At 46.4% G+C, this 25,402-nt stretch overlaps 1 protein-coding gene across 4 annotated transcripts in view; it reads right to left on the reverse strand.

Moving 5' to 3' along the window:
• The window catches only part of LOC145355302 (phosphatidylinositol 3-kinase C2 domain-containing subunit gamma-like), a 232,168-nt gene that overhangs the window by 8,727 nt on the left and 198,039 nt on the right, over positions 1-25,402 (reverse strand). For all 4 annotated transcript variants that reach the window (XM_080207240.1, XM_080207237.1, XM_080207238.1 and 1 more), the window contains 3 exons: positions 21,830-21,947; positions 14,177-14,246; positions 13,931-14,031 (listed from right to left, as the gene is read on the reverse strand). In XM_080207240.1, the coding sequence (XP_080063366.1) occupies positions 13,931-14,031; positions 14,177-14,246; positions 21,830-21,947 (289 nt within the window). The remainder of the gene's footprint in view (positions 1-13,930; positions 14,032-14,176; positions 14,247-21,829; positions 21,948-25,402) is intronic.

Below are 25,402 nucleotides of genomic sequence, written 5' to 3' on the forward strand. Positions count from 1 at the left end.
AACTCCAGCGTGCCTGCCTCCACCACCTTGCTTGGCAGAGCATTCCATACCCCCACTACCCTCTGTGTGAAAAACCTCCCTCCCACATCCAAATTATACCTCCCCCCCCGCGCCCCCCCCCCCCACACTAAGCCCGTGGCCCTTCGTAATGTGCATTTCCAACCTAGGAAAAAGCTTACCACCGTTTACTCTATCTATACCCTTCGTAATCTTACAAAACCTCTATTAGATCTCCCCTCGGTCGCTGACTTTTCTTATCCCAAATTGGTCTGAGTTACGATCTGATTTTTCACCTCTCCCCAGAGGTGGCACGGCTTTCGATGGGGTAAGGTGTGCACACACACACACACACGTACACTCCTGTTTGCATATTCTTGTATAAGGGTGGCACGGTGGCACATTGGTTAGTGTTGCTGCCTCGCAGCGCCAGGGACCTGGGTTCGATTCCCGGCTTGGGTCACTGTTTGGAGTTTGCGTGGGTTTCCTCCGGGTGCTCCAGTCTCCTCCCACAGTCCAAAGATGTGCGGGTTAGGTGGATTGGCCGTGCTAAATTGCCCCTAGTTTCGGGCGGGGGGGGGGGGGGGTAGCAGGGTAAATATGTGGGGTTACAGGAGTAGGGTGGGATTGTTATGGGTGCGGATCTGATGGCCGAATAGCCTCCTTGTAGCGATTGTATGAAATGAGGAGGAACAAAACTCTTTAAGATGTAAAATAATTTAGCGCAGTATAACTGGTTTTAATACATTAACAATCCTCCGCCCTTCAGTCCCAGATATGATGCAGTCTTGGAAGAATATCCCCTCGTGGGGCCTGTACAAATGTCAGTGCAAATGGGGATCTAATTTTGACTTTCTTTGTCCGTGTGTTATAGTAACCCCCAAAGCAATGTGCAGAACACCAGCAAGCACATTATAATTATATTTTCTCTCGCTGCTCCTGACCTGCTGTCTCGTTTGATGGAATCACAGATCAGATCCACGTCAATTCACACTCCAGAATAAATGAATTTCCAGACTAAAGCCCCAGGCAACAGGCCCCTAACAAAATTTATCCTGGTCTCCAATGGACAGTTTGTGTAACAATTTTTTTCAAATGACATCTACATTTCTGCTTAATCTCTTGGTAATTTGCTGCTCGAGCGTACTCATTTAATCTTGCTGAAATTTGGGTTCAGGAGTTCAGTATTTAGTATCAATCTCCGTCAAACCTCACCCTCATGTTGATGAGACAGTGACCTGACTGAGCCACCACGCCCACTGATTGTCCTGCACAGAAGCAATGGGCAGGTTACAAGTGGGAGGAACGTACAAACCCGATAAAAATACCAGACAGGAAGAGACCTCCTGGTCCCTGCCCCAGATAATTATGATATCTTGTGCGTCACAATATAAACGTTTCCAACTGCACCTGGAAAACATGGAACTGAGGCAACAATCTCAGGGAAAGGAAATCCATAAAAAAAAACTCCTCCCTTTGGTGATGGAGGCCTTTCACTCCAGTCCTGACGATTAGGAGTTGTATTTGTGCCTTCAGACCCCTGATCCTTACTTATTTACTAGTGTCACAAGTAGGCTTACATTAACACTGCAATGAAGTTACTGTGAAAATCCTTTAGACGCCACACTGAGGCGCCTGTTCGGGTGCACTGAGGGAGAATTTAACATGGCCAATGCCCCTGTGGGAGGCAATTGGAACACCCAGATGAAACCCATGCAGATATTGGCCGGGGGGGGGGGGGGGGGGGACATGCAGACTTCGCACAGACAGTCATCCAAGCCAGGAATCGAACCTGGTCCCTGGCACTGTGAGGCAGCAGTGCTCTCTGGGTCAGTTGGCAAGGTGAGGGATTGGTTGGGGAGGGGGTGGACAGCAGAGGGGCTGGATAACTGAATTATATTCTGTTAACTTCCTTGAAAATAATGTGCTTTTAAAATTACATGCTTTGGCAGGAGAATCCTACATCATCACCAGTCATCACTAAGATGCAACATTTGTGGAGGTGATGGCCTAGTGTTATTGCTAGACTATTAATCCGGGAACTCAGCTAGCGTTCTGGGACCCGGGTTCGAATCTCACCGTGGCAGATGATGGAATTTGAATTCAATAAAAAAGGACCTGGAATTAAGAATCTGCTGATGACCATTGTTGCAAAGACCCATCTGGGGAAGGAAATCTGCCGTCCTTATTGGGTCTGGCCCACGTGTGACACCAGAGCCGCAACAATATGGTCGACTCCCAATTACCCTCTGAAATGGCCTAGCAAGACACTCAGTTGTCAGAAGGCAGTTCACCACCACCAGGGCAACTAAGAATGGGAAATGCTAGCCGGCCAGCGACGTCTACGTCTCACGAATGAATTAAAAATGTTTGAGTGACGTTAAAAAGTTGTTTGGCTTGCGGGATGAAATAGATTTTGTCGAGCGTAGATCTTTGGTAAAAGATCAAAATAAGACAATGAGTTGGAAAAAAAAAGGCATTTGAAAGGGGGTATTGATCGAAGAGCGGAAAGATGCCAGAACATGCAAAAACTGTGAAATGAGAGACTGGGCCAACATTTTGTTTGAGTGGGAAAGCAGCAGGGTGTTGATTTTAGCACAGGGAGAGTTTGTAATAAATAACAGCTGGTCTCAGTGTGAAGAGAGGCTGGAATAACACGGCCAGCACAGAGAGGATAATGTGGAGGTATGAAGTCATGCATAAGGTCAGGGCACGAGAAAACAAAGGAAATGGAAGGCAGCGGGCCACTGTACAACAACGGAGAACAAACACAGCGATAAATTACACCCGTCGAGTGACTCTGAAACAAACGCCAGAGAAAAATAGCTCTCTCTTCTCGGCTGAGGACTTCACTGTGTGTTAAAAGAGAAGTCCCTCTGAACGTGACACGGTTGCTCGGCAATTTGGAATTCACAAACAAAAAGGAATAAACTGCAGTGGTTTTCATCCGTCCCGTCTCAATACTGAACTGTTCCCTCGCTCCCCCTCCCTGTCTCTGAGCGAGGCTCAATTAGTCCACGTCTGTGTTATTAAGAGATGGCATCGTTCTTTTCTCCCCCGTTTGGGGTTTCATTTGTTTGCCGGCGTCCTTGTAGCTTAGTCAGTATTTGGAACGTTGCATATCTGACGTTTTTTAGCCTGAGGTAGTGCATTCGACACACTCCATAGTCTATGGAATTCCGCATGATTTTTGTACCTTATTTAATGTTCCCCTTTCTAAAAATAAAGCCAAATGTAAATCAAGATATTAATTACTCTTGAGGAGGAACTTCTTCACCCAAAGGGTTGTGAATCTGTGGAATTCCCTGTCTGCTGAAGCTGTCGATGCTACCTCATGTTTTGAAGGCAAGCACAGACACGTTTTTGAACAGTGAAGGAATTAAGGGTTATGGTGAGCGGGTGGGTAAGCGGAGCTGAGTCCACCAAAAGATCAGCCACGATCTTATTGAATGGCGGGGCAGTCTGGAGGGGCCAGATGGCCTACTCCTGCTCCTAGTTCTTATGAATTTGATCTCAGACCTGATGTCCGCAAGAACAAATTAGGTGGTAAGGGATGCGTATTTTGGGTTGCGGTCGAGGTTGTGCCGACACTCTGTGGTACTTGTGTTATCAGTTCCAAGGACTTTAAATACGTCCACTTTTTCGTTCTGTGAGCCGGGATTTGTAGGTCTACCGCGTGACCAAACTATAGACCTCGTTTTAAGAGTATTATGAAATCTTTGAGACAACTCTTCCTTTTTTACAGAATGATGTGTGGTAATATCCAGAAGTAAGCGAGATGAATACCGCAACTTATGACCTTACTTCAGTAGTAGCGGAAGGGCTAGGCTTGAGCAGTGATAAAGTTACCAGGCTAGTATTCTGATGGCCAAATCCCAGCACGGGATTACAAAGATCTGAAATCAGTTCAAAAAGATCTTGGGAGGGGCTGTTATCAGTGAAAGTGACCGTGAAGATTGCCGTTAAAACCTATTTGCTTCACTAATGTCTCTTGGGGAACGGATGTTGCCGTCCTGATCGGGTCTGGCTTGATGTGACTCCGATTCCACACCAATGTGGTTGACTCCCAGCTGTTCTTAGCTGCAGTTTGGGAGAACAGACAGCAGATTTGCCACTAATTTTTTTTTCAGGGATTCTAAGCATCATTTCAGTCCTCGCCGCTCTTACCTGTTGGTAAAAATTACCAGTTGCTGTGGCCTACTGCTCTGTTAAACTGCTGCTCCTCCTAGCCCAGATGCTGTGCTACAAGCCCACGGTGCTTCTCACCACCCTCTTTCCCACCCTCTCAATGGCAAGCTGGGTAAGTGAGAGAAGGTCTAACCGACAAAGCTTGGTTCCGCCTCCCGACATTAGGCAGGTACGAGGGACGCCTCAGCCACCCGGTCTGTGTCATACACCAAAACTGACCGCCCGCCTTGCCAGATTGCTGCATGCTTTATTATTTAACTACGAGCAACAATTTAAAATCAAAGTATTTGATAAAGACAAGGACCAAAAATATGGCTTGAAAATGGACACTGAACTGAAATTAAAATTTGCCTAACCTGGTCCAATGATTTCCCCAACCTCGAAACAAGCAAGGTGTATTGATGAAGCGCAACTTAAACGTGAGTTGCGCAAGTCCAGAGCCACCAGCGCAACAACTACAGTGTCTACACAAGTCCGTCCGATACGTGCCAGGACGTTCCGTGTCCGAATTGGCCTGATCGGTCATCTCTGGACACACCGCAACCAGCCTCAAAATGAGTGATGGTGTCGAGGTTCTCATCGATGACGATGGACGAACAACAATACTGCAAAGCCACACTTAAGACCATAAGATGTAGGAGCAGAATGAGGCCATTTGGCCTATCGAGTCTGCTCCATAAGAACGTAAGAAATAGGAGGAGGAGTAGGCCATCTAGCCCTTCGAGCCTGCCCCGCCATTCAACAAGATCATGGCTGATCTGAAGTGGATCAGTTCCGCTTTCCCGCTTTCTCCCCATAACCCTTAATCCCCTTGTCTGTCAAAAACCTATCTACCCGTGACTTAAATATGTTTAGCGAGGTAGCCTCCACCACTTCAACGGGCAGAGAATTCCAGAGATTCACCACTCTTTGAGTGAAGAAGTTCCTCCTCAACTCTGATCTAAACTGCGCCCCCCCCCCCCCCCTTATCTTGAGGCTGTGTCCTCTAGTCCTGCTATCCTTTCTAAGTGGGAAGAATCTCTCTACCTCTACCCTATCCATCCCCTTCATTATCTTATACGTCTCTATAAGATCCCCCCTCATCCTTCTAAACTCCGAGTACAGACCCAGCCTATTCACTCTCTCTTCATAGTCCAACCCCCTCATCTCCGGTATCAGTCTAGTGAACCTCCTCTGCACTCCCTCCAAGGCCAAAATATCCTTCCGCAAGTGCGGCGACCAAAACTGCACACAGTACTCCAGCTGCGGCCTCACCAGTACCCTGTACAGTTGCAGCAAGACCTCCCTACTTTTATATTCAATCCCCCTCGCTATGAAGGCCAGCATCCCATTCGCCTTCCTGACCACCTGCTGCACCTGCAGACTGGGTTTTTGCGACTCGTGCACAAGGACCCCCAGATCCCTCTGCACCGCAGCATGCTGCAGCTTTTCACCTTTTTCACCATTCAGTCATGGCTGATAAGTTTCTTAAGCCCATTCTCACACCTTTTCCCCATTTCCTTTGATCCCCTTACCAATCAAGAATCCATCTCTGTCTTAAATACAGTCAATGACCCGGCCTCCACAGCCTTCTGTGGCAATGAATTCCATAGATGCACCTCTCTCTGGATGAAGAAACTCCCCCCGGATCTGAGGTCGTGCTCTTAGATCTGAGTCTCTCCTGCTAATGGACACATCTTTCCCAGGTCCACTCTATCCAGGCCTTTCAGTATTCTGTAAGTTTCAATGAGATCCTCCCTTGATCTCCACTTCCCCATATGAGAGAGCCTGGTTAGTATATACATAAAATGGTCTGTGAATTAACTCGTCAAAGACAAATAAAGTGCCCTTCGATCGACCTAATGGTGCTGGATTTTTTTATAAGTGTTATTTTTTCTCATCCTTTAGTTTGGTCTTAAAATCTTTAACAATGAGGACGACAGTTATGACAAAAAAACTGACACCTTCAATAGAATATACGTCTTAAGAAGCACCTTGGGAATTATTTGTGACAGTAAAGTGCATTATAGAACATAGAACATTACAGCGCAGAACAGGCCCTTCGGCCCACGACATTGCGCCGACCAATTAAAAAAGCAATGACCCTCCAACCTAAACCAATCCCTTTCCATCCATAAACCTATCCACGGATCTCTTAAACGCCCCCAAACTAGGCGCATCTCCAACTGCAGCAGGCAGGGCATTCCGATCCCTCACCACCCTCTGGGTAAAGAACCTACCTCTGACATCCGTCCTATAACTACCACCCCTTAATTTAAAGCTATGCCCCCTCGTGCTAGCTTTCTCCATCCGAGGAAAAAGGCTATCACTGTCCACCCTATCTAAACCTCTAATCACCTTGTAGGTTTCAATAAGGTCCCCTCTTAGCCGCCTTCTTTCTAACGAAAACAACCCCAAATCCCTCAGTCGCTCCTCATAGAACCTCCCCTCCATACCAGGCAACATTCTGGTAAACCTCCTCTGCACCCTCTCCAGTGCCTCCACATCCTTCCTATAATGTGGGGACCAGAACTGCACACAATACTCCGAGTGCAGACGCACCAGAGTTTTGTACAGTTGCAACATGACGTTGCGGCTCCTAAATTCAATCCCCCTACCAATAAATGCCAAGACACCGTATGCCTTCCTAACAACCTTATCTACTTGATTCCCAACTTTCAGGGATCAATGCACACATACACCTAGATCCCTCTGTTCATCAACACCATTCAGAGTCCTACCGTTAGCCCTATACTCTACACATCTGTTATTCCTGCTGAAGTGAATTACCTCACACTTTTCCGCATTAAACTCCATCTGTCACCTCTCGGCCCAGCTCTGCAACTTGTCCAAGTCTCTCTGTAAACTACGACACCCCTCTTCGCTATCTACCTCTCCTCCGACTTTGGTGTCATCAGCAAATTTACTGATCCACCCAACTATACCCTCATACAGATCATTTATAAAAATTACAAACAGCAGTGGCCCCAAAACAGATCCCTGACGCACACCACTTGTAACCGAACTCCATGACGAATACTTACCATCAACCACCACCCTCTGTCTCCTATCTGCTAGCCAATTCCTGATCCAATTAACTAAATCACCCTCAATCCCAGACATCTGCATTTTCTGCAGAAGCCTTCCATGGTGAACCTTATCAAACGCCTTACTAAAGTCCATATATACCACGTCAACTGCCTTACCCCCATCCACCTCTTTGGTCGCTTCCTCAAAAAACTCAATAAGGTTAGTAAGGCACGACCTACCCTTCACAAAACCAAATTATGTTTGATTTCGTCCAGTTTTGTAACTTTCGAGAGAAAGAATACGATTGAAGTTGGCTGAATGTGGATATTTAGCTCAGCTCGTGACTCTCAAAACCTACTGTTGTAACACAATTGGAGAGAGAACTGTTTACTAGATTTATCGGATGTTTTATTTGCACATCCTCAGAGCTAAACTACCCTGAGCTTCTGTTCAATGTGATGTTATTACGGCGATCTCTCCCAGTTAATGATATTGCTCAATGCTGAGTGATCTGTGCTCCCTAGTGAGTCAAAGCTTGACGTGAATACAATTTAAATTTTTAACGTTAAGGGCAAGGTTGACAGTGTGAACAAACTTAACAGTGTTTGCTGAGTTTTGATGAACGTAATTGCCAATACAGGTCATGGCTGGATGGAGATTTCTCTAGTACACGTGTGGCTGGGAATAACAAGATGGAATGCTTTACTGATGTCAGATAGATGTTTATAGATGGACTGTGAGAGTGAATCATAAAATGTATGCCACAAAACGTGTGTGGAATGGGTGTGTTGGAGCCCCAGTAAAGTTCCTTTGTGGGGAGATGAGGAATTATTCCCCGTCACAAGTTGTTGTGATCTGGAACTTGCTGGCTGAAAGGGTAGAAGTTGACGCAATGGAAACTTTCCGGAGGGAATTGGATATAGTAACCATTCAAAGCAAGTTTGATTGGCAGTGGGGGAGAACAGGGTAGTGGGACTGTGGGCAGGATTCTTCCAGCATTCCCGGCTTTCCTGCGATGGGGTGGCTTGCCGTCAGCTGCCGGCATGATCTTCTCAAAGTCGATGGTGATTCACATTCCTCCCCCGGATTACCGTCGGGGAACCTGCGATGGGTGCCGGCCTCGGTGAGACTGGAAGACTCCACTGGCAGGAAGGGCTGGAAAATTCCGCCCTGTAACTGGATGGTTCCTTCACGGCAAAGGTTCAATGGGTCTTCTTCTGAGATGTATGATCCTTATGACTATTTGCAGTGCAATGGCTTTTCCGCCCAGGGGGGTAGAGGCAGGAACCCTCATTACATTTAAGAAGCGTCTAGATGAGCACTTAAAACTCCAAAGCGTACAAGGCTAACGGAACGAGAGCTGGTAAATGGGATTAGAATAGGTAGGTGCTTAATGGTCAGTGCAGACACAGTGGGTCTTTTTTTCTGGCCATTCACGCAAGCGGGGATCTCTGGCCACACTGTGACGAATAGTGATTTGGCCAAGCACCAAGTTCTCCACCCTCGCGTGGCGTGAACTGACACAGAATTCCAGCCAATGACTCTACCTATAGATGGATTATTTTAATATTTGAGAAATGTAAAAGTAAAATACAATAATGGGCCGATAATCCCAGGGACAAATGTTTAAAATTACTCTGCTCTGATGAAGAGTCATCCAGACTTGAAGCATCGGCTCTATTCTCTCTCCATTGACGCCGTCAGACCTGCTGAGATTTTCCAGCATTTTCTGGTTTTGTTTAAAATTACCACTCGGTTCACCGGGAAGCTGCCTGGGATGGAACGTTAAGTCACAAAGTGAGGATAGACTTGGGCTGTTTGATTAAAGACTGAGGAGCGTACGAGATTACGAGGAGCGTGGGCAGAGTGGACGAGGAGCAGCTGTTCCCCTGAGTTGAAGGGTCAGTCACGAGAGGTTCAAAGTGAGGGGCAGGAGGGCTATGAGGAAAAACCTTTTTTACCCGGAGGGTGGTGTCGGTCTGGAGCGTGCTGCCTGGGAAGGTGGTAGAGACGGGTTGCCTCACATCCTCTAAAAAATGCCTGGATGAGTACTTGGCACGGCATAACGTTCAAGGTTATGGACCAAGTGTTGGTAAATGGGATTAGGTGGGAGGTGAGGTGTTTCTTGTGTGCTGGTGCAGATTTGATGGGCCGAAGGGCCTTTTCTGCTCAGTACAATTCTAATTTTGACAAGCGCTGCCACACAGAGCTGTAACCCAACGTGAGTCAACCGGGTCAAACAAATTGGAATAAGTCTGAAACTTGACTTGCCCACCATTTACGTGAAGCAAAGTTGAAAAGCAATCTATTTGCAAATGTTGACAATTCTTGCATTGATCAGGAGAAAATAACAAAAAGATCGAATCTTTCAGAGACGAGGATTATATCTGCGCTGTGCTTTTGCTGCATGTTGCTAGGGGATGAACTGCTACTTCCAGTATTGTGCTGATTAATGGTCTTGTGAGTTTGAAAGCAGCGCCAGACAAATGACTTCTGAAGCCAGAAGCGTTTTGAGAAGTGTTAAATCTTCTTCTCTTACTTCAAGACGTCTTGCTCTCTAGAATCTGGCACAAAGCCTGAACTAGCCGAGGAGAAAGCTGAGCAAAACCCGGAACTGATTCCTCACGTGAGAAAATCTTACAGGGACCGTGCTTGCTTACCCAAAACTCAAAGGCAAATTTCTCAGATTACATTGGCAGATGGAATTTAGTTCAAGTGCGCCAAGGAAGGAAAAGTTGCCATCGTTTGTGCTGGTGTGGGAATGGTGTTAAAATATCTGAGGGTAAAGTTGATTAAGATCCAGGAGTCTTAATGGACTTGTCGCTTCATGTGATTGGCCAACACAGAGCAACACTCAACAAGACCAATGCAATGTTGGATTACACAGCCAAAACGGTAAAACACCAGTTAGAGGAAGTCACGATCAAACTGTGTGATGTTCTAGTTAGGCAGCAGCTTGGATACTGGCCGTGAATGAACAATGGAGACAATCACAATCCGGAACGAGTGTGGAGAGGAGTAACTCCATTGGAAAAGCGTTAGACTGGGAAGAAAGGCTGAAAAGAGTAATGTCTTTCACCCCGGTTAGAAGATGTCTGAGTGCTCAGAAGGCAAATCCTGCATCCGCTTTAGAAAGAATGGGGTCCCCTCTAGAACGTAAGAGCGTAAGAAATAGGAGCAGGAGTAGGCCATCTAGCCCGCCCCGCCATTCGATAAGATCGTGGCTGATCTGAAGTGGATCAGTTCCACTTACCCGCCTGCTCCCCGTTACCCTTAATTCCCTTATCGATCAGAAATCTATCTACCCGTGACTTAAACAGATTCAACGGGGTAGCTTCCACCACTTCGATGGGCAGAGAATTCCAGAGATTCACCACCCTCTGAGAGATGAAGTTCCTCCTCAACTCTGTTCTAAACTGACCCCCATTTGTGGCCTAGTGGTATTGTTAATGACTTAATAACCCACAGAGACAGGGCATTGTTCTGGGGACGTGTACCCGGATCCCACCACAGCGGATGGTGAAATCTGAATTCAATAAAAATCTGGAATCTGAAATCTAATGATGACCGTGAAACAACTGAACAAGAGAAACTCCCCCTCCCCCTTCGTCCACGAGTTTTGCTTTCAGATGCTGTTGAGCGCAAGATCCTGCCACACCGGTAAACGAAATGCGCTTCTCATTACTGCTACACAAATGCAAGTACTTCTCCAACAACTGACCAGAAAAAAGCAGCTTTTGTTTCTCTTTCGCTTTGGGGATTTGGGAATCGCAGTCAAGACAGACTATTATTGCCAATCTCTAGTTGCACGGAACTGATACGATCGAGGGCGTTGCTCGGTCACTTCGGTGAACAGCTGAGAGTCAACCCCGTTGGAGTGACTCTGAACCCGTAAATAAGCCAGGCTGGGGAAGGATGGCTGGTTTCCTTCCCTGAAGGAGACCGGTGAACCAGTTGCATCAAACAATTCACTTTAACTACCACATTTATTTGCAAACCTCCCTCGAGAACTTTTAAAAGCTGTAATGCTCCATTCTGTGGGGCCAGAGGCAATGCAGAAGATAAAATAAACACTAAGCTTTAAAGGCACGGTGCACTTTAGCATCACAGCATCTTTACCGCACATCAGCAGCATCGCCCTCTAACGCGTGGCTGTTATTCTGAGGGAAAGTGAGGAGTATTTCTCGATACCTCCCACAGGGAGGATTGCTTTTCTGTTTGTGGGTATATTAAATGTTCGGCTCGTCCTAGTTTTCAAAACCCTACATGGTCTTACTCTCCCTGTCTCTGTGACAATCTCGGCGGTTTTACAATTCTAGTCGTTTGATAATTCCTCATCTCCATCCCTGCCAATTGGCTGCCTCAGCACAGAGCTCCGGAATTCCCCCTCTAACTCTCTCTCCTCCGTTAAGATATGCTCCCTCGTACCAATCTCTTTGATCAAGCCTTTGGTCAGCATTCCAAATGGAACTTGCTATCACATTTTGCCTGATTGTGTTCTGTGAAGCGTTTTGGGATGTTTCATTGTGTTAAAGGCATTTAAGGACATTACTGTGCATTTCTTGACCCGTGACTGGGATGACTCACTGACTAGATATAAAATTGTGATTTATGCAGTTGTTAACTTGGACACAGGCCCAGACTTTTCTGGTCATTCCCATTTGTGGTAACTTCCTGTTCCAGTGAACCCCTGTCGCGAGTTTCCCCTGGTGGAAAAGGGTACGAACTATGGGTAATCCCACTGACAGCGGCAGGACTGGAAAAGCCCACCGCTGGCCAATGATGGGGTGGGCAGATAATCCCACCCCGTATGCCAATGTTCTCTACGCGTAAAACATTCAACAGAACTGAGAACGGCAGCGTATGGCGTAAGCGTTTCTGCATGGAGTCATGATTTTCATGCACAGTAATCATGAGGATATATGAAGAGGTCTAACCCTGGCCCCGCAACCTGAGGACATCTGCAATAGAAGACCCTGTTCTTCATTTCAGAAACTACAGTACAAGCCACCTGCAATTTTCACCAAGTATTAGGTTCAACTTATCCCGCGTTGAGTTGACACATGGCGCTTACTATAAGTTCCCTATTCTGCTCATTTGATTTTGAGCAATTTTGGTTCCTAATTTTATTCTGATGAATTTCCAGAGCTGCCAGTTAATCTAACTGGGGATCCATGTGAGCTCATTACAGCGCACAGTGGGTGCAATGTTCATTTCAGTATATACAGGCCAGGCATAGGGAGGTCATCTGCCCACCTGATGTATTTGGTGGGAAGTACACTCAGTTTTCTTGGTTGCACCCTCTTTGTATGGAGTGGATCAGCTGTCAGCATTAATTGTGCCATTTTCATTAGCTGGTCCATTGGGGTAGCAGGGAATCTGATGGAGTGACTGCTACTTAAAGGAAGGGTACAGGTTTCAAAAGCACAGGGCAAGAGCGGGTTATCAAAGCAGCAGGCGGCATTATATCGTCCAGTGCTCCCTCGTTCCCCCTTGAAGAATGTAAAGATTCTTCAAGAGCAAACGAATGTCAGGAGGTAGGTCCTTTTCCCCAGGCACTGGAGCATCTCAAGGAATAATGCAGCTATTGGGACAAGCTTACAAATGCAAAAACATCCAGGCTCACGCTTCAGTGCATTGTTAAGGGAGCGCTGTGCTGTTAGAGGTTTAGCCTTTTAGGCAAGACATTAGCGTGTACGAGGACCTCAGTAACTATCCTAAGAGCAGGAAGGGAGTTCCTTCCTGGTATCCTGGCCAATCTTCCTTCATCAACCAACACCTAAAAGCAAGTAATGATTAGGTGATTTATTTCATTGCTGTTCGTGGGAACTTACTGTGTGTACGTTGAATCAGAGAATCCTCACAGTGCAGAAGAGACCGTTCTGCCCATTGATTCTGCACTGAATCTCTGACAGACTATCTCACCCAGGCCCACACCCTCCCCCACCCTATCCCTGTAACCCGACACATTTCCCATGGCTAATCCATCTAATTCTTGGGACACTAAGGGGCAATTTAGCACGGCAAATCAACTTAACTCGTGCATTTTTGGAGTGTGGGAGGAAACCGGAGCACCCAGAGGAAACTCACACAGGCACGGGGAGAATAGGCAACTTCCACACGCGCAGTGACCCGAGGCACAGAATTGAACCCGGGTTCCTGGAGCTGTGAGGCAGCGATGCTAACCAATGCGATCGTACTGTATCCCTTAATTGGTTGCTCCCTTTCATGTACTGACTGTACGCAAAAAGAATTGATTGGTTATCAAGCATTTTGAGATTTTGTTTGCGTTTCTTTCCCAGAATGTGAATGTCACTGACTGGGCCAGCATTTATTGCCCATCCCTGGTTGTTCTTGAGGAGGTGGTGGTGAGCTGTCGTCTTGAACCGCTGCAGTCCACGTGGCATTGTTACACCCAGTGTGCTGTTAAGGAGGGAGTTCTAGGATTTTGACCCAACGGTAGTGAAGGGACGGCTGGAATATTTCCAGTGTAGGATGGTTTGGAGGGGAGCTCGCAGGAAAGGATAGATTTTTGTGCCCATGTGACATTGGACACCCAGCAGAGAGGGGCCATTGGTAAACTTGGCCCTGACACCTAGATTACTGCATCCTATTTAAATATGACATCTTCACAGCTAAAGGTTATACTTTCTTCTGCTTTCTCACTCTCCTGCTGACACAGAAATCGGCAGCGCAGCAGGTTTGGACGCTCGGTGGATGTAAACTGCGTACTTACAATATTTTTGACGTGCTTCACCATCAGAGACAGCTTGCTGTTCTCCCAGGAGACGCAGAGCTGTACGCTCGCTGGCAATTTTCCGGAGTGAGGTGCAGCCTCTGAAAGACAAGCAGTGCGTCAAAACTGATCAACTGTGGCTCGAAAGCATTCATCTCCTCTTTCAGATCTTTGGTGTGTGCGACACGGACTTCATCAAGCAGCAAGAAGCGGAATGATAAACAAGAAAGTGTGTAATTTCAGTACCTGGTGACAACGGCGCAGAGAGTTTTTCATTGTTTGGAAAACAGTGCAAGAACGTGTAGACAAGGTCACTCTGCAAAATACAAAAATGAGAATTTCCATTAAGGCATAGCGTACATATAATACATTTCCTCTGTTGGCATTCCTGGCACAAAAGTTCCATCTATGGACACGTATGGTTAAAAAGGATCAAATTGGCAGGGGAACGAAGGCAAGATCAGTCATGTTTGCTGTCATTACTCCATTGGAACTGGAAGCAAACTCTGGAGTCTGCAAGTTGATACAGACAAAGGCGAGAGAAAGGCAAACTGTACCTGTTTTCCCTTACCATCTGTCCGTAAGCTGAAAATGATGCGAATTGCTTTCCAAGTATGCAGTGGTGTGGTTTCGCAATCCATCAGTTTTCACGATCCAATTATCTGCAGCAAACTCATGTTATCATCGACTCAGAGGGTTAGTTTATTTCACATATAAAAAACACCAGGGAGGGGTGTCTGCAATGTCCCACTCCAAACACACGCACATGCACAGTAACAGTGGGATACCAAAAAGGAGTGTTACAGTACGAGAACCACAGGAATTATTTCCAGAGTCCTTGAAGTCCAAGTCCAAAAGGGTGTTTCCTTTGTGATGAGGTTCAGTTCTGATGTGTTTTGGTTGCAGATAATAAGCTGGAAACCCATGAGATACTGCAGCACAATGAGCTTTGTGCGATTAGACCGCCTGACAGGCATTGATCAGAGACTTACAAAAATGAGCAACCTCTGTGGAGTTGAGAATTGGTGACTGACGGCTTACTCAGGCAGGTTGCTAGTCCTGTCCGTTTGATGTTAAAACAGCAGCCGGAGGACTTCTCAGTTCCCAAAGACATGTAAAGATTTCAAAACAGTGACGTGACCTACTTCCTCCACAATGACTTCACGAAGGGAGTCTTATCCAGCGTCCGGAACCAAGCTTTGTTTCAAGACTGATCATGTGCCTGTCATTAGTTGTTGCAAGTGTTACCGTCCATACTGAGGGTCTGGTGTTGGGGGACCATTGACAGGGTGGGTTCACTGACTCCGCTAGCACGGTGAGCTTATCAGATGAAATGACACCCCTAGCAATGACCCCGCTAGCAAGGTAAGCTTATCAGATGCAACTGACGACTGTGATTAAGGGACAATTTTCTCCGGCGAGCTTGCTGGACCTTTTCGGGCAGCTTCCTTCAAAGTCAGCAATGAGTTCAGTTTCTTCATTGCTGACTCTCAAAATCTAGCCCCTTTGTTTAATTATCTGCCTCTTATCCACTTAAGCAACAAAATATTCCTACAGCAGTTTAATTATAAATAGATTTCTTGAAATTCTGCACTCTCTCGAGACTGTCAATTTTTATTTAAAAATTCCTTCGCGAGTACAATGACACTGATGAACGAGGTAATCTTCCAGTAATATGGCTATTTAAGTAGAAGGAAAATCTCAGAACTTACATGTGATTACTAATGAGATATGCATTTAGCTGAAGCGGTTAGCCTGTTCCCTCTCTCCATTCACTGTTTTATAATCCAGCCCTCAGAGCTCAGAGAATCCAGGGCTGGATTCAAAAAACGGGGTCATTATAAACTCCATTTCAGTTCATCCAGATCAAAAATTGCCCACTTATTGAATGAATACATCACACTGACTCTTTCGGATTTACAGATCAGCACATCGATGAGAATAGTGCTTGCGGGCTTTGAAATACAAACCATGGTTGTGAATTTCAGCCAGCAGACAGGTTAAGGATTGTTGCTTTCTTCACTTAGACAGTCTAAAATTTTTTTTTTTTATTCATTCATGGGTGTCACTGGCTGGACCAGCATTAATGGTCCATCCCTACTTACCCTTGACGGGGCAGTTAATAGTCAACCACATTGCTGTGGATCTGCAGTCATTTCCAGTTTACCGCCTGCACTAAGGCCTCTATCACTGCCTCAGTGGACCTTGTGGCCCACTCTCCAACTTGTACCATTTGCGTCTCTTTCTTCGGGAAAGCTCACTTCTAGAAACCCTTCCAGCACCCACTCCAGTCAATATGCACCCCCCACCCACCACTATTGGTAGGCCAGACTTACTTCCCTACTGGACATTAGTGAACCAGATGAGTTTTTAACAACAATCGACAATGGTCATCATTAGACATTTTTACCAAATTTGAATTTCGACATCAGTATTGGTGGGACTTGAACCGGGGGTTCCAGAGCATTACTCTGGGTCTCTGGATTACAAGTCCGGTGACCATGCCACTGTGCCACCTCCTACCCTAAGGTTTCTGGTTCGACTGGGTGATTCATAATCGGAAGAGCTTCACTGATCTCGACTACCAAAGTTAAGCAATGAAATCGTACAGAACAAATGACTGATAAACCAACTAAAACAGTAAACCTGCTTCACAATGAGGGAAGCGATGGCCTAATGGTATTATCGCTAGACTATCGATCCAGAAATTCAGCTAATGTTCTGGGGACCCGGCTTCGAATCCCGTCGTGGCAGATGGTGGAATTTGAATTCAATAAAATAATCTGGAATAAATAATCTACTGATGACCTTGAAACCATTATCGGAAAAACCCATCCGGTTCACTAATGTCCCTTAGGGAAGGAACTCTGCCGTCCTTATCTGGTCTGGCCTACATGAGGCTCCAGAGCCAGAGCAATGTGGTTGACTCTCTGACAAAGGGTCATTTAGACTTGAAACATTGGCTCTTTTCTTTCCCCACAGATGCTGTCAGAGCTGCTGAGGTTTTCCAGCATTTTCTGTTTTTGTGTGGTTGACTCTCAGCTGCCCTCGGGCAACTACGGATGGCCAGCGAGCGACACCCATGTCCCACGAATGAATAAAGAAGCAAACGTACGTTTGGCACCCACTGTCATTGAAGCTCTGAACATCTTCGATAAGCAGGGTAGCAAAACCTCTGCTTTAGGAAAAAAAAGTGAAAGCTACCATATTGCCCAGGGAGGTACGGAGCAGCCTGTGACAGACTGGACAAAAGTACAGTGCGTAGGAGATTGGATCAAGGAAATGACAATATTGGGGAGTTTTCACTTCTTAGTTTCAGCCCAGTAGTACATACATGCTGCTCACAAACTCCAAACACCATGGTCATCTCTCAGCTGCTGCAACATTGGGGCAGTGCGCTCCTGACCTCTTCGGTTTCGATGGATCTCATTATTGTAAGATACACACGCTATGGAACTGGCTGTAAAATATGAGCTCCAAAGTTTCTGTAGTGTTGGGATTTGGATGTTGCGGCTGAACCGTGATGGGAGATGGACCTCAGGGATCAGACTTCTGTTCGTTCTACCCGCATGCTTCTCGTCACCTTGGTCACGAGAAGGCCTTTCCTTTGTATCGGTAATGCTTTAAGCAAAGTCTTTCACGGTCGTTGGGCTGACACTAAGATTAATCATAGCTGGAACGTTTTAGGATCAATATTAAGACAGATCGTACAAATTCAATTAAAGAGAGGTTGAAACTGGGAGCAATGAATCAATACAAACACCGATTTCCTGGTGAGATATTTGAATGGATGGTTGTAAAATCTGATAAGGCCCAAAAACATGCAGGGGGATTGTTTCCAATCTACGGATAGCGTGCAACCGTTATGTTGTCTGCTCGTGTATATGATTTCATGCTAAGCGCAGGGCTGGGTGACCGTATGCCTGAGCAGTGGGTGTCAGAGCACAAGGGGCGAGCATGATTTGCTGCCCTACTTAATGCTAGCCTGCACCTCTCAAAAGGAGGGCTGCAGATTGGCTGGAGCAGGTGCTGGAAGCGTATCTAAGAGTGAGTTTTCCCTAAGAAAGAGACACAATTGGTACAACTTGGAGAGTAAGCCACAAGGTTCATTGAGGCAGTAATAGAGGCCTTAGTGCAGGTGGTGAACTGGAATAGAGAGGTCCTTTATCTACAGAGGACCAGGAAACCTTCTTGTTAAGCCCTGTCAAAGGCACTGGGAACAGACACTTGTCAGAGCTGATGCCAGTCATGTAGTCCTAAGGACATGGATGTGGTGCTGCATGATTTGAATTGATTTATTATTGTCACGTGTATTAATATACAATGAAAAGTATTGCTTCTTGTGCCGTGTACAGACCAAGCATACTGTTCATAGAGAAGAAAAGGAAAGAGTGTAGTGTTACTGTGACAACTAGGGGTGTAGAAAAAGATCAATTTAATACAAGGTAGGTTCATTCAAAAGTCTGATGGGAAGAAACTGTTCTTGAGTCGGTTGGTATGTGACCTCAGACTTTTGTACCTTTATTTCAACGGAAGAAGGTGGGAGAGTGTATGCCCAGGGTGCGGAGGGTCCTTGATTATACTGCTTTGCCGAGGCAGCGGGAAGTGTAGTGTCAATGAATGGGAAGTTCAGTAAATTCACATGAGGAGTCAGAATTGGTGAATGCAATTTCAAATGTCTGAGTTGCACCGACACACCTTGTCCCCAACTCTCAACTGTGGTCCATCTCTCGCAGTCACCATTCGTACCTAACAGGCATATGCTGTACCTCACACTCACCTACCACTGCGACAAACCTCTTGTCCATATCTCACAATACGGATACATTAGTAGATGTTCAACTATCAACAAAATCCTTGCTGCCATTTATGCAGTTGGGAAATTATGGTCCTGCTGACGGTACACCCCCATTGTGGGTTTCCTGGTGGTGAGGGATGCGGTCAACTGGAAACCCTGTCGACAATGGCAGGACCGTAAGATCTCGCCGTCAGCGAGTGGCACATTGCCTCCTGCCTTTGCGAGGGTCAGGAAAATCCTGCCCGATGTCAGGCATCATTGCTGAATATGTTTTAACCGTATGTCCCATTCACTTTCACAAGGTGATGCACAGAGTCACAACACTTAATCTGAGAAAGGCAGGCATGGTCGCATTGCCCTCACTCTGATGGAGGGGACAGTGTGTACCATCGCTGGAGTGGCCATTACTGAGACCATCGCCAAGGGCAGAGCTGAAAGCAGAGATGACGGACGGTAGCTTCATTCCTCTTTAAATCCAAGTTTCCCCAGAATATCTTCCGATTTACAAGGATGTAACCGTGCACCACTTGTTTTCCCACCTCCTCACACTACAACCCTACATTGGTCCCCTTATCCTTTCAGAACTACTACCTAGCCAGGCAGTGGTAAAGGGGCAATACATAAGAAATACATAAGAACATACATAAGAAATAGGAGCAGGAGTAGGCCATCCAGCCCTTCGAGCCTGCCCCGCCATTCAATAAGATCATGGCTGATCTGTCGCGGCTCAGTTCCACTTTCCCGCCCTCTCCCCATAACCCTTAATCCCCTCTCTCATCAAAAACCCATCAACCCGCTTCTTAAAAATATTTAGCGAGGCAGCCTCCACCACTTCAACGGGCAGAGAATTCCAGAGATTCACCACCCTTTGAGTGAAGAAGTTCCTCCTCAACTCCGTTCTAAACCGCCCCCCCTTTATCTTGAGGCTGTGCCCCCTAGTCCTACTGTCTTTTTTGAGCGGGAAGAGTCTCTCCACCTCTATCCGATCCATCCCATTCATCATCTTATACGTCTCAATGAGATCTCCCCTCATTCTTCTAAACTCTAACGAGTACAAGCCTAGTTTATTCAGCCTCTCCTCATAGCTCAATCCCCTCAACTCCGGTATCAGCCTAGTAAACCTCCTCTGCACTCCCTCCAGGGCCAAAATATCCTTGCGCAGGTGCGGCGCCCAAAACTGCACACAGAACTCCAGCTGCGGCCTCACCAATGCCCTATACAGCTGCAGCAAGACCTCCCTATTTTTATATTCAATCCCCCTCGCTATCAGGGAAGAGATACAAAAGACCAACAATAAAGAAACATGCTAGAAATAATAAGTTCCGAGCTCTGCAATCCTCCATGCCTCTTGACATTGAACATTGCGGACTTTATTGGCAGGCTTCCCATTCAGCAGACGTGCAGTTGGACATATCATCATTGGTTTTCAGGAAATCCCACATCAGATTGCTCATCTGAGTGGAACCTGGATGCAACTTTGTCCTCCAACATGCTGACACCTACATTATCCTTGACCACCTGCCTTGGTGGAAGCTCCCTTGTGCCTAGTGTCTCACCAGGTCCAGATCCCAACTCAAAACTATCCTCTAAGAAGCACACAGTTAGTACAAACTCGTCACCGTGGGCGTGAAAGCCAGTGTTGGCGCTGCGTCTTCGTCATCACCCTCCATGCTGTTCCTCCACTGCCTGGCCAGGTTGGCACCATTTGGGTATCAGGAGGGAGAAAAGGCAGAATGGTAAGATTCTTCTGCAGTGAGTGGGGGGGTGGCAGGAAGAGTAATAGATGAATGTTTGTGCCACCTGCAGGTTGAAAATCTAAAGAGAATGTGGATTGCTGGGGAAGTGTGATGTGTCTTGACAGGGTGAACAACCTTTCTTTATTCATGTGTTGTGTCTGACAGCTCTCCTCCCACTCACCAGTGCCCGAGCTATCGCCTATTTATATGTGCTGAAAGTCAATTAATGCCCTCACCTGATTCGCTTAACTGTAACAATGTAATTGACGTTTAAAAAACCCTTCACGCTGTAATTAACAAGGCATTAACAACGTGAGGAGAAAGACAAGCTGTGAGGATCCCTTCAATGATTTCAGCTTCACCGCTGGCCATGGTGTCAGCAATGACTATCTTAATAATGGTCACTACTGTTTCCTCCATGTGGGTGTGTAGCCCCAACTGTCTCCGGTTATACAACACCTCGTTCTGCAAGACTGGGGCAAGTGAATGTGGTGAAATTGGTTTGGCTGTTGTGGACATCGTGGTTGAATAGCTGACAGTGTGTGCGAACTGGGAGATGTGGGTGTGAAGTGTACAGAGTGCTGTGTGTGTGTGTGTGTGTGTGTGTGAGGAGGGTCCAGCAAAGTTAAGGAATGTTAGGTTTGAGTCTTGATTGACAGAGATCATTGCTGTGAGAGTGATGACAGTGTGGTGCACTGAGCAGAGCGCGAGACCAGTGGAGCTGTTGGTAGGATGTGCGAGATCAGGGAATTCCAGTTCTAGATTTCAAAGTGAAACCCTTATGTGAACCACTTTGAGACGCTTCTCAAAAAGCATTCACCAACCATGACAATTCGAGTGAGGTCACTGAACTTCTTGTGGCACAGCATCCGAGTCCTCGGGGTTTGATTCTTGGCGTTGACTTCCATGGCTATCAACCTGACTGTTCATCTGGAGGGCAGGACTTCCCTCCGCCTCTCCAACTTATCCACAAAGATTCCCTATCCAGTCTCCAAATACCTCACAGCCCGCTCTCTTCCCTGTTGTGCCAAGGTTTCCCAGGTCCAATTATCTTCAAGCCCAACAACCAACACTTGGTCCCGCCATAATGAACATCGCATTGAAGTGGAACAGACTCTCTTTAAAGTGGTGCCGGCCACCCAGGATATTGGTCCTTCGAATGAATAAATGTCCAGCTAATGAACAGCATACCGAGCCCTAGCTGGTGCAGAAATCAGTCAAATGCAGAGACAGCACGACATTGATGTATTGCCCGCCTTATAATCAACATATGTGATCTGTTGTGCATCGCGATCCCTGTGCCCGTTTTTAGGAGTCACCCAGTTTTGTACCCAGACCCTTTCGCTGAAGTTTTGTTGTACTCACTTTTGCAACCTGAGGTGATCCATTTAGCAAATATTTCACATATGCATTCAGTTCATCCTTTCTTCTCCTGGCCAATTCCCTTCCCTTCAAGAGTCCAATCAGAGGCTTACAAGGAAATCTGGAACACAAGGATTTGCAATGGTCACTTTTCAAATTGAACATTCTATTGGGAGAAATATTGTGGGAACACCTAATCCTGCAAATCTCAATGAGTCTACTCCGGTTTTTAAAGAACGTCGACTGCAGCAGTGTGGCGTGTCTCTGTTCTTTGCAGCAAGCATTCTGACCCTGTCCACCAAATTGATATCAAATCTGCTGAACTGTGGAGAGATCGATGTCGCCCCAAGCCCCTTGACAATCTGTTTAACACTGCACAAAACTCTCTGCACTTTGGATCTGATGAAACAAGGCTGAGACACAGTGAGTGAGATAGAGGGAGAGATGGAGGGAGATTTCTGTCTCATTAGTCCGGCTGCAATAGTGGAATTTTCCAGCCATTCCTGCCGGTGGGATTCTCCGGTCCCGCTGCAATGAACGGAGATTTGGCTGAGCTCCAAATTCCCCGTCCTTGCTTACAGCGGCAGCGGGAACGTGAACAGCCTGAGGATTCCAGCCGGTATCTTATATCGCAGAAATGAATGCATCGTGCGCTAAACCACTGCGCCTTCAGGTCCTAGCCATAAGAAAAGTCTGCTTTTTCAGAAGTGTCTCAAAGTGGCTCACATAAGGGTTTCACTTTGAAATCTAGACTGGAATTCCCCGGTCTCGCACGTCCCTGTACTGTAGCCAGCAAGAACGGCGCTCAGCCAAAAATCTAATCACTGCAGCAGGACTGGAAAATCCAGGCTGTGGGCAAGGGTGGAGAATTCCAGCCATAATAGATGGGCAAGCTTGCAACGTACCATAAACAGCAATGGCTTGAGATGCCTATTACCTGCTTCTGGCGTCGTTGGTGGAAGGGAATTTCGAGGGGGTCCGGCGAACTCTGTGTTCTTTTTCGAAAGACGCCGTAAAATACTTAATATTCACGAGATCGGGGAGATAGAGCCAACGGGCACGATCTTATTGGTCGCTCATGCCACGCTCTCACTGCGGCGAAGTCGGAGAATTTGGCGCCCAGCCAAATCCCCGTTCCATGCGGCGGGATGGGAAAACCCCGCTGGCGTGAACGGTGGCAAAGTTCTGGTCAGCACCCTACCTAAAGAGTGGCGCTGTCAATGCACAGAATGCCGACCCAGAAACCCAGTCGTAGAGTTGGACTTGAACCTAACAAAGTGAAACTCTGTTAACTGAGCTAACGCCGGTAATCGCAGATTTGGCATTCCAGACCCGGTGCATTTCGTATTTGCATTATTTCCCAATGGCTGCATCAAAATGAACATTCTCAGCAACAGACTAATTTGGAATTCAAATGATTGCTTGGTGACAAGACGCTGGGAAACGACTGTAAGATTAATCAAGGTTTATATTCGATTGTGTGTGTGATTAAGCACAACTCTCCTCATCACACTGCTCAGCATCAGCTGGGAAGCTGTGCGGTAAGCATTATAAAGGTCGTGAGGGAAGAAAATTGATTAAAAATAAAACAACAGCTGTCAGCAGAAGTTATGAGTGCATTGGGAGCAATGTGGAGAATACACTAGGTAACACGAGGAGTGGGAGTTCTTCAGCAAAGAGTCCAGTGCCAGTTATTAACATGCAGCTAAACTATCGTCTGAAATTAAGCTCACCCCTGAAGGGGTGTCATTTAAACTGATCCCCAAATCATCGTACATAAATCAAACAAGTTATTTTGCAATTCAGATTTTAGCTGCTTTAGAATGAGATTAAGCTTCAAACACAGCGCAACCTTGATTATACACAGGCTATCTGCACATAATTGGTCAATTTGCATGGGTTTATGTATGGGATTGTCTACACCCTTAAAGGGGAAGAACCTTAGACCAGAGCTGGGTCATTCAGGGGTGATGCCAGGAAGTACCTATGCACCACAAAACCTCCCAGGAATCCCAAAATCTCTCCCCAAAAAGCTGATAATCCTCAGTCAATCGCAAATTTCAAAACCGAGACTGATAGGTTTTAGTGAGCGCAGTAAGAAGTCTCACAACACCTGGTTAAAGTCCAAGAGGTTTATTTGGATAAACCTGTTGGACTTTATCCTGGTTGTTGTGAGACTTTGTACCGTGTTTACCCGAATCCAACGCCGGCATCTCCACATCAGGTTTTAGTGAGACCGGGTTATGAAAGGATATGGATCCGAGCTGAGTAATGGACAGCAGCACAGTGTTTAACACTGCTCCTTCACAACACCAGGGACCCGGGTTCGATTCTGGCCATGGGTCACTATGTGTGTGTGGAGTCTACACATTCTCCCCGTGTCTTCATGGGTTCCTCCCGGTGCTCCCGTTTCCTCCCACACTCCAAAATGTGCAGATTAGGTTGATGAGCCATGCCAAGTTGCCCTTAGCGTCAGGGTAAATTAATAGGGTAAATACATGGGATTGGTGGATAGGGCTTGGGTGGGACTATTGTCGGTGCAGGCTCGGTGGGCCAAATGGCCTCCTCCTGCACTGCGGGGCTTCTGTGAATCCATGAAACGGAGTTACCGTTAAGAACCAGGCCAGCCACGATATGATTAAATTGTGTAAAAGGCTGGGAGTGCTGAATAGCATCTTCCTTTTCTCAAGTACAACTTTCAACAGGCTAACTTCACATGACTGGGGTGGGGGGATTGTGAGGGGTCATTCAGGGGTGGGGCTGGTTGACGGGGGTGCTTATTTTGCTAAGTGGGTCATGATTTGGTTTGGAGAGTTACTGGAGGAGAGGTGAGGGGGGCAGAGATAAAGCTTTCATGGTTTATTTCTCCTCTCTGCTCCCAGGTGTGAACTGCAGCTGATCAGGAGTTATTTTCTCAGGAGAGTCAGCATCCGCCAGCTTTGTAGATTGTGTACCGATGATAACTGGTGAAATGAAAACAAGTCCATATCAAGGGTGAAAAATGCATCATTTATTCTCAAATCTTGCGAGTATGGGAAATATGTAAATCTTGCTGAGGGGGCAGTATTCTCTTTAGTCACGTTTAGTGTAAAATAAACTAGCGGCATGGTTTACATTGCTCGTCCTTCTTTTCACTTTACCTCCCGAAAAAGCTAACATCATCAAAGTTTAGATATTTAAATAAAACACTGGAAATAAAGCCAGGAAGAAACTAATTTAAAATCTACTCCGTTACAGAGTTTTCAACACTGGAATTTTGAATGGCAGTTTCTGATTCGGTAACTCAAGGGGTGATGAAGCTTCAAAGCGAACTCTTTGAATCCAAATTCATCGCTTGATTCCCTGCAGCAAGCTGGCACCCTTCAGCTGCACTGACATCCTATTACTTAGGATGTCAGCGCACTGGTGAGGTGGTTAAATAGTTGCTCAGCTGTCGGTGGTGTGAGGAGGACTGCCAGGCAAACCGTAAAAGGGCCAAATTTCCAAAATCGAGGCTTATAAAATCCAAAGGAATGAAATTGGTCAGTGGGGGAAAAGAAAACACAAGAAATTTGTTCAATGGCACTGATTGGAAAT

The sequence above is a fragment of the Carcharhinus amblyrhynchos genome, chromosome 19 (genome assembly GCF_965287045.1).
Source record: "Carcharhinus amblyrhynchos chromosome 19, sCarAmb.v2.hapA, whole genome shotgun sequence".
Classification (NCBI taxonomy): domain Eukaryota; kingdom Metazoa; phylum Chordata; class Chondrichthyes; order Carcharhiniformes; family Carcharhinidae; genus Carcharhinus; species Carcharhinus amblyrhynchos.